Source organism: Saccostrea echinata, unplaced genomic scaffold, assembly GCF_033153115.1.
Source record: "Saccostrea echinata isolate AGI-Se365-2 ecotype Australia unplaced genomic scaffold, CSIRO_AGI_Sech_v1 ptg000004l, whole genome shotgun sequence".
NCBI lineage: Eukaryota > Metazoa > Mollusca > Bivalvia > Ostreida > Ostreidae > Saccostrea > Saccostrea echinata.
Window position 1 is genome coordinate 5965582 of NW_026889753.1, and position 16278 is coordinate 5981859.

General features: G+C 34.2%; 1 protein-coding gene across 1 annotated transcript; it reads left to right on the forward strand.

The window, feature by feature from the left end:
* The first annotated feature begins 1592 nt into the window (after positions 1–1592).
* Positions 1593–14932, forward strand: LOC133179078 (far upstream element-binding protein 1-like). Its single transcript, XM_061313799.1, has 18 exons — positions 1593–1713; positions 2374–2464; positions 5663–5702; positions 5850–6025; positions 6204–6275; positions 6372–6429; positions 6549–6753; positions 6874–7020; positions 7354–7416; positions 7527–7629; positions 7896–7996; positions 8160–8349; positions 8468–8631; positions 9010–9125; positions 9570–9679; positions 10894–11088; positions 11424–11587; positions 13063–14932. Exons 1-17 carry the CDS (start codon positions 1642–1644, stop codon positions 11573–11575), a joined length of 2055 nt encoding a protein of 684 aa, XP_061169783.1. The 5' UTR covers positions 1593–1641; the 3' UTR covers positions 11576–11587; positions 13063–14932.
* The last annotated feature ends 1346 nt before the right edge of the window (positions 14933–16278 follow it).

Consider the following 16278-nt stretch of genomic DNA (forward strand, 5'->3'; position numbering starts at 1 on the left):
CCTACCCCGATCTTCCCTTTCTCAGCGCAACTAGAATTATTGTCAGTAATCAGTTTCTCTAACATCAGAAGAAAATTTAAGGATCGGCATCTTGGTCGTACTTTTTTAATTTTTGCTACCACTTTTTAGCTATCTTGTTATGTTTTTTTTTTTAATTTGAGCACATATATTGTTGCATTCCGATATATTCCTAAGGAAATACTGACACTCCAAACCACCCTAACCCCTTATATACCCTCAAGCAAAAAAAGTAGAAAAGCCTCAAATTATTCTCCAAGAATAATCATCCTATAGTTTTAAAGAGAAGATAATTTAAAGCATACAAAATCTGGGATCCGTCCCTCAAAGATGCTGACATTAATCTGCGGTTAATTGTCTTTATTCCACTCTTAGGGAAATATCAGTGATTAGTCAGTGTTATTATTAGGTTCATGCAAAATCTAGACCGGAAGATACTGCTAAAAAATTCTTGGAATGCATGTAAATATGAACACTCAGCATCTTAATTATTTAATTATTGGATCCATGATATACATGTAACGTACCCAAATGAATTTTCATATTTTAGTCGGATCATAAAACTTAAAAGAAAGACTGGAAGAAATTAAAGACAAAACAAAAATAATTAATTAAGATGCGTTTGTGAAACACTGATGCCCCCGTATAGCAACTTACATGCATATCGAAGCGGTTAAACTTTCTCAAATGCAAATCATTATGTTAGTTGGTACCCAAAGTAAGGTCTTGTTTCGAGGAATGTACAGGTCTGTGAAATATGAAAGCCCTAGCAGCAAACATTGAACTTGAAAGATATGGAAAAGGTTAAAGTTTTTCAAAAGTAGGTCAAACTCCACCGTCAAGATCCAAGTGTCAAAGTTGTTGGGATACAAAGGAGGAACTTGACATAAGGATTACACTTGTGAAATATGAATGTCGTAGCACAAACGTTATGGCCAGAGTTAAAGTTGGGTAAAATTTTGCAAAACTGGATCAAACTCAAAGTTCAAGGTCAAATATGATGGTACCCAAAGAAAGGTCTTGTCACAGGGAATACACGTGTGAAATAAGAAAGCCATAGCTCCAACCAATCAAAAGTTATGGACAATGTTAAGACCAAGTTTTGCGGACAAACCGGACAGGGCAAAACCTATATGCCCCAGAATATTCGATTACGGGGGCATAAAAAATTAGACCACTTCTTATTTCTTTTGAACGTTCTTGAGAAGATCTTTAAACTTTTAAAAAGAAAAAATGTTTTAATTAATACTATTCTTACATGCCTGATAAATCCTATACACCCTATGCTAAACAGCTGTTTTGATAACTTTGATTGATATTAATTTGATAGACCTTTTTTTTAAAAAAAAGTGAGATTGTAGATTAAATCATATTTTATATATATATATATATATATATATATATATATATATATATATATATATATATATATATATATATATATATATATATATATATATATATATATGACCTTATATCATTTTCAATTATATACATTTTGAGCGTACCCTTTGGTGTGCCTCAAAATTGACGCACGTGGCCTAAATATAAACCAATCAAGATAAAGAATTCTTGTTAGCGCATGCGAAAGAATCCGCCGCCATCTTTGCGTTTCAATGGGCAATGGATGCGGGAGGACAGGGTAATTTGGACCACCAAGCAGCTTTTGCAGACGCCGTTGCCCGAGCAAAACAGGTAACAGAGACAGAAAATATTGTAGTGTAGACAAATGAAGTATATTTCTCTTAGAAATAAGTAATATAAGCCTTAGTGAAGGGATTTTCACAGTGGGAAGAATGACCGCGTGGTCTCTGTCGATATGGCGCATAGAGGAAAATGTTTCATACTTCCTGCATGACCCTTCGGTTGTGTGGAACCAAAACACATACACGATTTTCTTGGAAGGGGTGGTGGTGGTTGAAAGTTCCTTATTTTACTTGTGAAGTTGCTTAAACTCGGGTTGTCTTGCACCGACCATGCTTTAATCCTCGAAGCGTGACGAAACGCGCGTGGTTTGTCCGCTTTCTCAATGGTTACATTCGGTCCTATTTCTCCATTTATTTTACTAAAGAGTAACATTTCAGATTGAAAAAAATATGTTGAAATGTAATAAACTCTTTCATTTGATGGAAAAAATATTTGCTTATATCATGTTTAGAATTAATAATTGTTTTGTCTATGTGAAGTTCATAAACATTGAAGGAATTTATTCCTGCAGAATATTTAAATCATTTTATACTTAAAATATGATATTCGATATGTAACTGAAAGGTAGAGGGGAGGTTTTAAATTGATGACAGTTGCATATGTCAGGAGTAAACTTGATGTTCACAAAAGATGTCTGTGTCATTCCAGATTGCAGCTAAGATTAATCAACCAGGGGCTGGCGGTGGTGACGGTGCCCAGCATTTGAAAAGACCATTTGAAAGTGACGGAAATTCATACGGTATGCTGTACAGTTCTTGTCATGTTTTCAAGATATTTGTGGCTCATCTTCTATACGACATGAAAATGGGGGAGTGGGAAGGAAATTTGGTCACAGATATCTTGAATGTTCATTTCAAAGCACGGAAGTACGTACTCAATTAGTGTGCTTGTGTGTGCATCTTATTGCCTAAATATGTATACATGAAATTATGTTTACAGCAAAATGCCACTAAAAGGTACATTGTCTTTCTATTGACGAAAAATAAAAGCACAGGGGATTCATACTAGAGGTATACTGATCTTGAATAATGACTCGATTAGAGATGAAAATTTTCTTTAATATAGCAAAGGCAGTGTACCTCTATGTGACAAACCCTGAAATGGAGACAAAAGAAAATTTAAGATAAAATCAGAGAAAAAAATCTTTCTCTGATGGGAAAAACATTTTTGCACAATTGTTGCTTTGTTTCTTTTCACAGGTGAACCAGACCAAAAGAAGACAGTGTCTGCAATTAATGACCGTATGTTTTGATTAGTTTGTACAAAACACATTATATTACTGTATCTTACTCCAATTGTCCAGCACATCTCGGCTTCAAATGCTAGCCAGTCAAACTTCTTCCATTAACAACAGTTTTGTTTTTTTTTTATTACTCTTTGCATAGGACATCAAATATTTCACAGTTTTTTTAATCAAGTAATATTAATTGTATGAAGTTTGTCAGATTTGTGTTGAGATCTTTTGTATTATTGCAACTAATTTCCTACTCCAGGTATAATTGTAAAGAATTTTTTTTTTTAAAGAATTTGTCATTGAATTTTGATATCTTGTGACTGATAAGCTGTGATAATTAGACATTTAGGATTTTTTTTTAAAAAACTAATATTTACTTTAGCTTCAAAGATGTACTAATATTTTGTATACCATGCCTAAGATTTTCTAATGTAAATTGAAGTGGTATATTGAAGCATAAATACATGTACATGCTTAAAAGTTGGAAAGGAAACCCAAATTTGATTTTTCTATATGCATTTAGTTTATAATGAATTTTATGTGATAAAATAACCACATTAAATTATTTTCATGGCGTAGGTAGTGCAAATGATACATGTTCTGTTTGATTTCTTTTTTATGCCCTTTTTCTTAAAACAATTCTCAACTCAAAATAGAAGATCTTGACACAAATTGGTAATGGGCTAATGTCCTTAATTTAATACTTTTTACATACAAACACCTGTAGTCATAAGAAATCTCATTGCTATTTCATTTAACAATAGTTTCAAACAATCTGGATTTTTATTGTACCATATACATTCCATCTTTTTTATTATTTGCATGTTACTGCATTCCATTTCAGGATTCAATTGATCATTGTCACTTTGATTATTAGACCTTTTAGCAATATCCTTCAAAAACCAATGATTATATTAAGCTTTCTGGAATTATACTTTCACTTGGAACAGCTTTTATAGAAAACAAGAACTTTGTGTGTTAGAAATCTGCATTGAAAAGTTGCTATTTGGTATATCTCGTGATTTTATTTATGAATTTATGCATATACAGTGAAATACAATATTTTTGATATCCTTGAATGCAAATGGATTTTCATTGCAGCTCACAATGATTTTAATTGCTTTTGTTTTTTTTTTTTAAACTGTGAATCTTGAGAGTTTTATAAACAATTCATTATGCAAGGCTTCAGATTCAGTTTTGTAGAGGTTTATGAGATACGTTTGGTGAATAGTAAAAGAATCTCATGACTTGCTGAAAATCATATGGCACATGTCAATATGTACATAAATTCTGCATTATAAAGATGAAGTCACTGTTAAGATTTGTGTGATTATGACTGGCACAGAACAGAAGTAGTGTACAATTGATGTTCTTTGTTTTCTGCGTGTCAGTAATCTAGTACTCTCACCCCTGCCCTCCAGTGATTGGGATATTGTAAGGACATGATTGCACTTTGTTATAAATTACCTGGGACAACAATAGTGGATCACATGCAATGTATTCTTTGTATATAGCAGCCCCAAGTCCAAAATTTTACACTTGTACAGATTAAGAACTCACAGGTTCATAAGTTCAGATTTCAGGGTTCGACACTAACTTTTTAAGGCTTTAGTCCGGCCGGACTAGTGCTTCTTTACTTTTACTAGTCCGCACACGATTTTATGAGTCCGTCAAAAAAGAAACATCAATGTTTTTTAACATTAATTTAACTTGACAATTAATATACGTTTTATACTTTTTTGAAATAAACAAAGTATTTACATGAAATATATTATTCCACAGATTCGTTGATATCTCGATATCAGCAAGTATGATTGTATTCCCGATCTCCTTTTTTTTCTTTACATTACATCCAAAACGTCCAACATCTTTCTTTAAAGTGTCATGATCTAAAAACCTTTTACTTCATATCCATCAGTCGACAAATTTAACTGAATTGACTCGGAATTGCTGCCAAAAGCTAGAAATCTAAGAATACACGCGGGGTTTTCTAGTAAAAGTTGTCGAGAATCGGACATTGGTAATTTATTCATATTGTTTTCCAGAAATTTTTGTTGGTCCGTTCGGACTAATTAGCCACAGATTTTATTAGTCCGAATGAAAATGTGTTAGTCTGAGACTAACGTTAGTGTCAAACCCTGGATTTTATCCTTTTTTTCATGTCAAATGATTGTACATAAAAATTTGATTGTAAATCATTTCAAATAGAGAGGAATACTCTGCTATGCTTAAATGAAATTATTGAGATGTGAACTACTTTGAGACTTTTAAGAAAAAAATATTGTTGCCATGCAGTGGGAATCATCATATTGACACAGACATTTGTGATATAGTGTAGCATAGATTGCATTTATAGTGATTAGTGATAAAAGTAATGGTGTGATTTTGTTTTGAACTATTCTTGAAAAACTTGTAAAGCATTTTTTAATGTTAAGGTGCTGGGCACAAGCTTATCCCAATCACTGTCTGTGTGAATGTGGATTCTAACCATGTAGTTGTAGAAGCTGCTTCGTTGAGTTTATTGTTGTGATCTAATACACATAGAGAGAATTCTAGTGATTTACTTTAGCATTTTTTATGATAAACATTGTAATTCCTATTTTCTAAATACATTGTTCACAGGAAGTCTGTTTTTTTTCTCTCTCTTTTTGGCATGGGTTGTCTTCTAAGTTTTATAAATGTTGTGTTTTCTTTTTTTGACAGCTATTGGGGCACAGCTGAAAGCTCTCCAAGAACAACAAAGGTTAGTATAGTAAGAATCTTGAAGAACTTAGCAGACTAATGTATTTAGATAATAAAGAAAACAAGTCCGAGGAACAAATAGTGAATATAAAGTTAAGGAAGTGCAAGTATTTGAAATGACATCTAATTGTGATATTTATTTTCACAGCAGAAGCGAGGCAGCTCAAGCAGCCCAGGCAGCAGCAGCTAGAATTAATCAACAGTTGGGTGTCGGTCCCCCTTCGTCAGCCCCACCCCCAGCAGCTCCTAAACCCAGCTCACACGCAGGACTAGGCATGGTGGTCACAGAAGAATATGCCATCCCTGACAAGATGGTTGGACTGAGTAAGCAATGTTATTTAATATTCCTAACACTAATTTCTTAAAGCCATTCTGTGTGCATAAGTGTAAAGTGCTTATTTTCAAGAGTGCTCTGATTTGTGCTTTATAAGTACAGGAAGAAGTATTTACATTAACTATGAATTATATTTTTTATTGATGCATATATTTCTCTTTTAAACAGTTATTGGTAAAGGGGGTGAACAAATAACCCGGCTACAGGCAGAGACTGGTTGTAAAATTCAGATTGCTCCAGGTATTTATTATGAAATTACCAGAACATGAGTACCTACATTGTAATACTTCTTGGGCAAGAAAAGTGAACAAAATTAACTAAACCCATTTGTTACAGATGGAAGTGGAATGACTGATAGGCAGTGCACTTTGACTGGATCCTCTGGATCTATTGCGTAAGAATGAAATACACCTATACTTCATTAAAAATCAACAGATAATAGCAAGTGCAAGTGTACAAAATGGAAAGTGAAGTTGTTTGCAGAAGCTTGTAAGGGCAAATTATATATTGCAGTGCTTGTAAGCAACAAATCCAAGATATCATCATGAGAGCCGGTCAGACTGCTGGACCAATGATGGGCGGTATGGACATGATGGGCAGTAATGGAGGAGGAATGGGTGGTGGTATGGGTGGACAGACAGTTGTAGAAATGATGGTACCAGGCAACAAAGTTGGACTTGTCATTGGAAAGGGTGGTGAAACCATCAAGCAGTTACAGGTAAAATCAACCAACTATAAATTCCATGTATATCATGTTATACTTGTTCATTTTTAAAATTTAACAACTTTTTTTTTTTTTTTTTTCATAGAATATTATACATGTATATGATTTTCCTAGGAAAGAGCTGGAGTAAAGATGGTAATGATTCAAGATAGCAACATCCCATCAGCTGCTGAAAAACCTCTGAGGATCTCGGGTGATCCCCAAAAATGTCAGAGGGCCAAAGAAATGGTATTAGACCTACTGGCTGAGAAGGAAATGGAAGTAAGTACAGTCACTCGATATCAAATTTAGCCTTAACTTTATTATGTGTCATTAAGTGGCAGCAAGATTATTTTATCATTTTGAGTAGTAAGCAGAAGAGTTATGTGTATAACTGAATATGAAACAGAAGTACAGGTTCTTAACCAAAACAAAGTAACATGGTTTTAGAATAGTGCATGTAATAAATTTTGGATAAAAAAATGTTTTTGCTGTTGTTATTCTTAGAGTTTTTACACTAGAATAATTTAGAGAAGATAGATGTTAATTCACATGTAGTTAACAAGAAAAACACCTTTGTATTCTATGGTTATAGAAGTCTCCTTGTACTTTCAGAACATGAGCAAAGGATTCAATGACTATGGTTCATTCAGTGGTGGAGGTGGTCCCCCGATGGAGGTTAGAATCACATTGTTGTGAAGATATTGTTTCATAGTACTGGGACAATGTTTCCATTAGGTTTCAATAAATTCACAAGTCAATAAACTACTTGTATGTTCTTCATACAGATTCCAGTGCCAAGAACTGCAGTGGGAATTGTTATTGGTAAAAACGGAGACATGATTAAAAAGATCCAACAAGAGAGTGGTGCCAAGGTTCAGTTTAAAGCTGGTGAGTTGTTAGTATTAAAAACTGAAGCACTCAATTAGAACCCTTGTAGATGTCTAAGCTATGAGTGTGTCGGAAGAGTGCAACATCAAAGCAAGGATTCGCTAACACCATTTGGATGCAAGTCCCATAGATGGAGTTTGATAGTAGGCCTTGCTACACTGCCTTGCAAGATTAAAAGTCAAAATTGCCTTGAAAAATAATAAAATAAAAATGAAAATAAAATGGAAAAAGGAATTTACTTGTAAGTTGGATTTTTTTGTTTGTAGACGATGGAAGCAGTCCAGAAAGAGTGTGTGCCATTACAGGAGCACCAGACAAGGTCCAAACTGCTGCCTCCATGATTCAGGATCTTCTGAATGATTACAATGTATGTTTAAAGTCCAATGTAGATAACACTTTATCTCTTCAGAAAAAAAGAAAGAAAGAAGTTATTTGGTGAAGGGAGAATTGTTAAACTCATTGAATAATCAAAGTCTGAAATAATGTTTAAAATATATTTAAGGGAGCAAATGGTCATTTTTTTTTTACAGCAGAGAGAAGGAGGAATGGGTCGTGGATTTGGTGGAGGTAGGGGACGAGGTGGTCCTGGTAGAGGAAGGGGTGGATTTGGAGGGGGTCCTGGCAGGGGCATGGGTCGAGGAGATGGATTTGGGGGAGGATATCAGGATGAAACCCAGTTTGCTGTACCCGCAGACAAGTGTGGCTTGGTTATTGGAAAAGGTGTGTAACTTTTGTTTCTTATTTTATAGATGAGTATAATGTAACCGATTCAAATGATTAGAATGGAGGTGTGCTTTATTTTTATTGCAAAAGATGTAATTGCTCTCTTTTCATATAGGTGGTGAAACCATCCGTCAGATAAACCAACAGTCTGGGGCACATGTAGAGTTGCAGAAACATCCTGGGCCCAACCCAAATGAGAAATTGTTTAACATCAGAGGAACCCCTGATCAGATTCAGCATGCTATTCAGATGATCAGTGAGAAGGCTGGAATACCTTATGTAAGTTGACAAAGATAGTAAAAAAAAATTTTGCACATTGGCACGGGTATACAGATACTGTGTCTTCATACCTGACTAAACTTTGTGCTAAAGTAAACCATTCTGCAACGCTATCTGTCTTTGACAGCTGGTTACTAATATTTATGGGACATTCCTTACATTTTATAATTAAAAATATGTGTATCACCATTCTTCATGTAAGCATTAGAATGCTGTCAATTTTTTTGGTACTAAACTGTTATGCTCATTCACTGAAGTATTTTAGAGTACTTGTGCATTTAATAAGAAGTGAACATTTACCAGTTAATAAATAAACATGCTAGAATTATGGAAAGAAGTTTATGATAAGAAGATGTATTGTTTGTTTCTGTGTTGTAGGGTGGTCCTGGTGGGCCTGGAATGGGAGGTCCTGGTGGGCCTGGTCCTCATGGAGGACCGGTTCCTGGTGGTCCTGGATATGGAGACCAGTATGGAGGACAGTTTGGAGCACCTGGGTAAGAAAATTTTATCCTTCTCTCTTCATTAATTGTAAGTTTTTCATGGTATTATCTATTTGATCGTGAAATATCACAAGTCCTAACTACAGAGTTCATCTTTCATCCAAAGGTAGCAGTATTCTCTATACTGCATATTCATCTCTGAAAACAACACAAATAATTTATTTGGGTATACTAGATTAAATTCTTTAGAGATTAGGAATATTGTTTAAGGGAGCAAAGCAAGATGTCAATCTTTTTTTTAAAAAAGCATTTATTTGTGGACATCAAGCAGACAGACTGGATGTTGATATATGATACAACTATAAAAACTGATAAACAACCAAAATTATAATTCATTTATGCAGAATTTATGAAGTGCATTATTCATAAAAAATTATTCAGTTGTTATTTTGAAAAGTCAGATCTTGGAGATGATTTTAGGTGTGATTTTAATTGCAGTCAACAGCAAGGTGGGGGACAGTATGGAAATGGTCCCCAGGGGGGCTGGGGAGGTTACAGTCAACAGCAAGGATACCCCACTCAACAATCTGGGGACCCTAGTCAAGGTGGTAAGTAGCTTAAATAACTTACAAAATGAAACAACACTAGCTAACTTCAGACCAGAAAGGTATGGTTTGACAATAGGATAAGAATGTGTTCTTGAAGACAGTGGAAAGCAACTTTACCTGAAAAAAACTTCATCAAGGAAAACAGAAATAAAGCACTTTGAAATTCCAAGTAGGATGCATTTATTCCCTTTGGTGAAGCCATCTTGAACTTAAATGTTCATGGCTGGTATTTTTTATGCAGGGATACATAAAAGATCTGTCTAAAAACACCTGCATAATGATGTTAAGTATGTATGGTTTCCTGGGACAGATGACAGCAATCACCTAAGAAACAATTTATTAGGTTTTCTGATTCAATGGCTTGAGTGAATTTTTATGATCAAAGTTGGTATTCAGTCTGTTAACTATTTACATTTGCAACTTCTCCACAATCACTATGCTAACTTAACCAACTTGGCACACACTCTCCCTAAGTGAAGTGGACTAGAATTTCTTTGCACGAGTAGAAATTAGATGGGCTCATTGAAGAATCTTCCACTGTAGCAGAAACAACTAGGCTATGAGAGAATTAATGAATGAGGAACCTTTCATACATCATACCAGGGTTCCTACTAAGCCAAAATAATTCTTACTTCATCCCCCCCCCCCCCCCCCCCCAAATAAAAAAACTCCCACCTTATGTTTTGTTGTAACTATCACATGTCTAAACATCAAATTGAGAGTCTTTTATATGTAATTTGTCTTTATAACTTAAATTGTATGTACATGTCTAACTAAAGACACAAGAGGTCATTTTTTAGACAGGAAGTTGAGGAAAATAAATAAGTTGTGCAATATCCATGACATTTCCAGTAGAAGGTTTAGGAGCGAGTCTTTGCTAAGTAAAGTCTATAGGCCCTACTAGAACCAAACTTACATCTAGGGAAGCACATTACCAGACTTACTTTGCTTGCTTTTCATGCTGGTTTTGATATATATTTTCCAGAAAGGTGATCAGGGGAAAAAAATCTTAAATTATCATCTCTTGACGAGCAAGAGTGCCATATTTTGTCAGATAAATATGAAAGCATCTCAATATAATGCAGAGTCAAATTTGGTTTATGATCAAGGTAATGAGGGGTTTCATTAAGCCACATATTCATTTCTCAAGAAGAGAAATCCTATTCACATGAGCTTCTAAATATATGTTGGTAACAAGTATTACACATTTTCAGGCTCAGACAATAAGCAAGCCCAGGACAATGCAGCAGCATGGGCAGCATACTATGCCCAGTATTATGCTCAGTATGGAGGATATGGAGGGCAGTATGGCCAGCAGCAGGGACAGCAGCAACCCCAGCAACCTGCTCAGCAGTCTCAGGCTCCTCAGCAGCAGCCACCAACATCAGGGCAGAATTATGCTGAGCCAGGTAAATACACCAATTTGAATTATTTTTTACTGTACAATAGATAATTTCTGCAGTTGAGTATTCAAAGGTGGCATTTAAGTTTCTGTGATTGCAGCTTGTATGATTTCCATCTTTGATACGAATTATATATGTCATAAGAATTGATTTGTGGTTTTGAGTGAATTGTGGAATTCAGCAGATATGTTGGACATCTGCTGAAGTACCTGTTAAAGGATGGTTTTGTCATACTTGTCTAACATGGCGAATTAAAGCTGAATTGAGGCAATTTTGATGTGTTTAAATTTATATCATGTTGGTGGAAATGCATGTAGATTTATGTTGATTTGTAATTCCAGCTATTAACCCTTCAACTGGTCAGGCAGATTACAGCGCGGCATGGGCCGAGTACTACAGACAACAAGGAATGCACTACCAGGCCAACATGATCCTTCAGCAGGCTGCAGCCGGACAGTCAGGGGGGGCCCCACAGGGACAGCAGCCCCAGTAAAATAATGGCCAGGTATGTACTGTGTATCATTTACCTTACTTTACAGGTAAGAAGAGGAGGCCTTGGACTGGAGGGATGCAGCAAATCTAGTAGCTTGAGGAATACTAAATCAGTAGTGGAGGCCCCCCATACATGAACACTCGGCTCGTGAATTTTTGTGTATTTAAAACAAAACTCTCATTTCCCACCACGTGATTTTTACCCGGTGAACTTTACTGTAGAGAGGGAGGAACATTTTCAAAGAGTTTATCTGCATCTTTGGAGGAGGAACTTTTTCCTTTAAAAAAAAAATGTCTTGTTAATGATTTTGTCTTAAAATTGTCTTTCATTTGATTCATGTGCAGTTTAAATATTGGGAGGGGTCACCAGGACCTGATTCAGATGATGACCATATCTTTTGCCTTCTTATGTCATATTTTATGATGATCATGAATCTGATGCCTTAACATATTTTTGAAAACTGATGCCTTGCCATATCATTTGATATTGACTTTGCTGTTTACTGAAATTGATTGATAACTTGTTTTGCTCGTAACCTCTTGAAATATGCATGATTATAAATAATGTTATTATGATCAATCATAAAATCTATTGAATTATGAACATGACATATTTTACTAGGTTGTAGCTTTTAAAGGATTTTTTTCTTTCCATTTCATAATGCCATATTCTTGTTTCTTTACATGTACTACAAGTGATATTTTGACATGTAGTGTTGAATTGTCTTAGAATTGATATATATGTTTAGGATTTCCAGATTCTTCCAACATCTTGATGATGTTGAAAAGGATTACATAAAGAAATATTTGAAAGTATTAATTAAATAGTAGGGATGAAAGTTAAAGGCAGAAAATTGAAAGTTCAAATAAAGATAGAAAAATGAAAGATAGAATAAAGTGGAATAGGATATAAAAGGTGGAAGCAAATTTGACTTTCATATTATGCTTTTTAAAGATTGAAGCTCAGAATTGTCTCTTTTGAGAAATATTTGGAACAGTTTTTGCAAAAGAGAAAAAAAACATTTTCATGGTCTATCCTATAAATTTATGAATTGACAATTTTGTTACCATAAGGCCACTCTCTGAAAAAAAAAAATTAGCTACTTGATTTGTTGTTTTCTTGACGAGTCTGTACCTGTGACATCTGAATGAAACTTGTGGTAAGTATTAATACATCTTGGTAAGTATATTTACATATATTGATTTAAGTACATGCACTCCCTAAGGTAAATACTCTTAGCCTTTAGTAAAGTTTATATGTGTTAAACAGTCTCTCTTTTAACAGGGTGCTGTGCATGTGAGTAAATAATGACATTATAAATACAACACTGTATACATGTAATTCTGGAAGCAAGATCCTAATTACAAAGTGAAAATATCATTCAGATTTTAATCTTTCTTCCAGAAATGCTAATCTGTAAATTACCTTTCAGATGGGAGACCTTAATAACTTGTATGCTATTTCTTTTATTCATTTATTTCATCTAGGACTCGGGAGACTTTTGTGATTTGGATTCAAGAATATATGTCGTACTTCATAATTCAGTGAGGATATCATTTTGTATATACCATGTTGCACAAATCGGCACTTCTACTACCCATCCCTATTTCTCTCTTTATTTCATTGTATTATTAATTTAGGTAACTCCAGTATTTTAACTGTATTCTCAATTTGACTTGCCAAGGCATTGGGCCAAAATTTGAATTCTTCAACAGCGAGTTATATAATGTTCATAATACATGTGTCTTGATGTCTAAATCAATGAGAAAGTTGCAATGTTAGGTTTTTAATACTTGTAGTTCTTGTAATACATTCCATTATTTTTATTTTTTTTTCTTATAATTGTAAAATATTTTGTTTGAAATTGAAGCATTATGATAAAATATTTGCATGATTATGCCATTGGATTGATATGATGAAAACAATGTTATTTGAATACTATGATGTTTATTAATGTCAGTATGTGCTGCAATCAAAAATATTTTTTAACTGATATGCTGAGCGGAAGACAACATTCACTTGTTGGGATATCTGCGGGAGATGCGAGCAAGATGTTCTATAGGCAGCAAGAGCCGCTCAGAGGCCCTAGGATTTTGCTTTTATATCATGATGTTGACTGTCTTATTGAAATGTTTTAACATGTGTATTAAACAAAGAAAAGAAATTTTGATTATTGAATATGTCTTAGTAAATATTTTAGTGCCACATATATGATGAGGACATTGTAAAGTTGTTCATTTCATTTGTATAATGAGTCTTCAAGTCTTAACCCAGTGATGAAACTTATTATTTTATATGAAAATGTCATTGTTTTTTTGCTCGCAATTTTGTATGTATCCCCATGTCTTTGCAATTCAGGACTTTTAATAATGTATAGTAAAAAGTATATTTAAATGTTATCAAAATTTTGATGTAATATGATACCATAGTTATAACATGCATTGACCTCATGTATTATTGAATATGTTCTATGTGATACTCTTGTGCTATAAGGACTTTTGATAAATATTGCCCATGTTGATTGATAACAATAATAATGTAATGCTATGAAAATATGTTTTTGAACTTATTGCCCAGTATGTCATGCCTTAAATTCCTTCATAGAGTAGTAGAATTGGTGCATTTGTTATACATGCTGTTTTTTATATTGTCCATACAATCACTTGTGTCACCACAGCGTTCTCTTGTTGTATTACCATGCTATACTAGCTTTGTTGTCAATGGAAACTTACATCCTAATATTTGTGTCATATGCCGAACACATTTATTAAATGTGTGTATTTTGTATAAATCACCTAAAGGTAGTAATTTGTAAATATTAGCTTGATTTTGTTTATTATAGCACATGTATAAAGGGTTCATAATTGAAGATATGTTATCATCTTATTACAGCCATTGTCCAGATCTTGATTTTAATGCTACATAAATGTTTGTCCTTTAATTATACCTCTAACCATGTGTTTATTATTCATAGATAATGATTGCTATAATATAAGGAGTTTGAAATTCATTGTTATGAAACATTTTTAACATGATTTATTGTTGTATTACAATGCATAAAAAGTTTTTTTTCACAAATATGTTCACATAATAATAAATTGTTGGTTTATTTTTTAATTGCAATGATATGACTATTTTAGAATTGTAATTTTGACTCTCTATTCACCCTGTGGTACTTTTTTTTAGGATTTTGTTGAACTTTGGTGTCTTGTTTAATATACTGTTTTTTGTGTCAGATTATATCTTGTACTTGTGCTGTGACTTAGAACCCTGTAAGGGAATTATCCATGTGTCCCCTGGCCATAGAAGGATCTCTACGGCAAGGTAAGGTCCAATAAAAGGTGTTTTAAAATCAAATCTCTTGTTATTTTTGATTTATTAAAAGAGTTGAGTAACTAATGATGCATTGAAAGGATAATTGGGAAAAAAAACAAAACAAATGGATGGTATTACTTGGGGATTGCTCTTTCTACTTGTTTTAAAATGCCATACATGAGTTTGCTGTGGAGGAAGTATTGTGGAATGACAAGTTTTTGAAATGAATCTATTTTCATCCCTCTTGGAAGTTGTATGTATGATTGAATAATGGCAACTTTCTTGGAGTTCACCTTAAAACATGACTGTAGCTGGACAATTCTTGATTCTCCCCTCCAATATCAGTTGTTTCTGCAGTTATCTGAGTTGCTTGGGTGACCTGTTGTTGTTTTCATCCATCATCATTAAGGGCTTCGTCTCTTGAACTGCTGAACCAACTTTGGCATATAACATCTATGGATGAAGTTAAACAAAATTGTGATTTTCATGATCTCCGCCCTCCTTCTGCCTGAGGGTTTGTGGCTAAAACTATCAAAGTTGGTGCAATCATTGAAAATTAGTACTACTACTGGACATCAAGCAGTCAAACTTGGCTTGATAGTAATTCTGAAATTCATCGTCCAACTATCTGGTGAAAGTGCATAAATTCTTCAAGAAATCCCCCCCCCCCCCTTGAATGTTAAGAAGACAAATTATGCCAAAATTGGTTCAGTGATTCAAAAGCAGCTGAAAAAGTTTAATGGATGATTGACAAAAAACGGATAGCAATAGGTTACCCGACTGACACAGGTGACTCAAAGAATTCATGCATTTTCACTACATGTGTATATGTTCATAAAGCCCTCCCCATAAGAGCCCCTGAATTTCACCATTTTGAAAGAAGCACTCTTGCTCATCATAACCATGCACCTGTAGCATCTGTGAGTGAAGGGGAACAAAATTTTTGAATTTCATGGACCATGCTACCCAGAAGCCTGAGGGGTGGGACTAAAATCATTAGAATTAATGCAATCTTTTAAAATCTTCCTCAGCTACTGGGACATCAAGCAGTTAAACTGTTGTCATGATTGCATTGAACCCTCAACCAAAATTGTGCAATTCTTTGCCCCAGGGTGAGGGTTCTGGAGTTGGGTGGGGCTTTCTAATGATCATATAGCGAAAATGCATACATTCTTAAAAATCTTCACTCCCTCTGTATATTTAGAAATTAAACTAGGTGAATGGTAATGATACACAAGGATGTCTTATAAAATGGTGAAACTTGTGGACCCAGGGGGGGGGGGGCGGTCTGTTGATTATATAGTGGAATATTATTTGTTTGAAAATCTTTTTAGCTAGTTATGATGAGCAAGAGTGCCTCTTCCAAAATTGTGAATTTTATGGCCCCT

What these genes read in the sequence shown, in the direction of transcription:
- LOC133179078 (XM_061313799.1), top strand. Translation starts at nt 1,642, where the DNA reads ATGGATGCGGGAGGACAGGGTAATTTGGACCACCAAGCAGCTTTTGCA. An exon ending in AAGTGACGGAAATTCATACG is followed by an intron (nt 2,465 to 5,662) that starts GTATGCTGTACA and finishes TTTTTTTGACAG; the next exon opens with CTATTGGGGCACAGCTGAAA. An exon ending in GGACAGTTTGGAGCACCTGG is followed by an intron (nt 9,126 to 9,569) that starts GTAAGAAAATTT and finishes TTTTAATTGCAG; the next exon opens with TCAACAGCAAGGTGGGGGAC.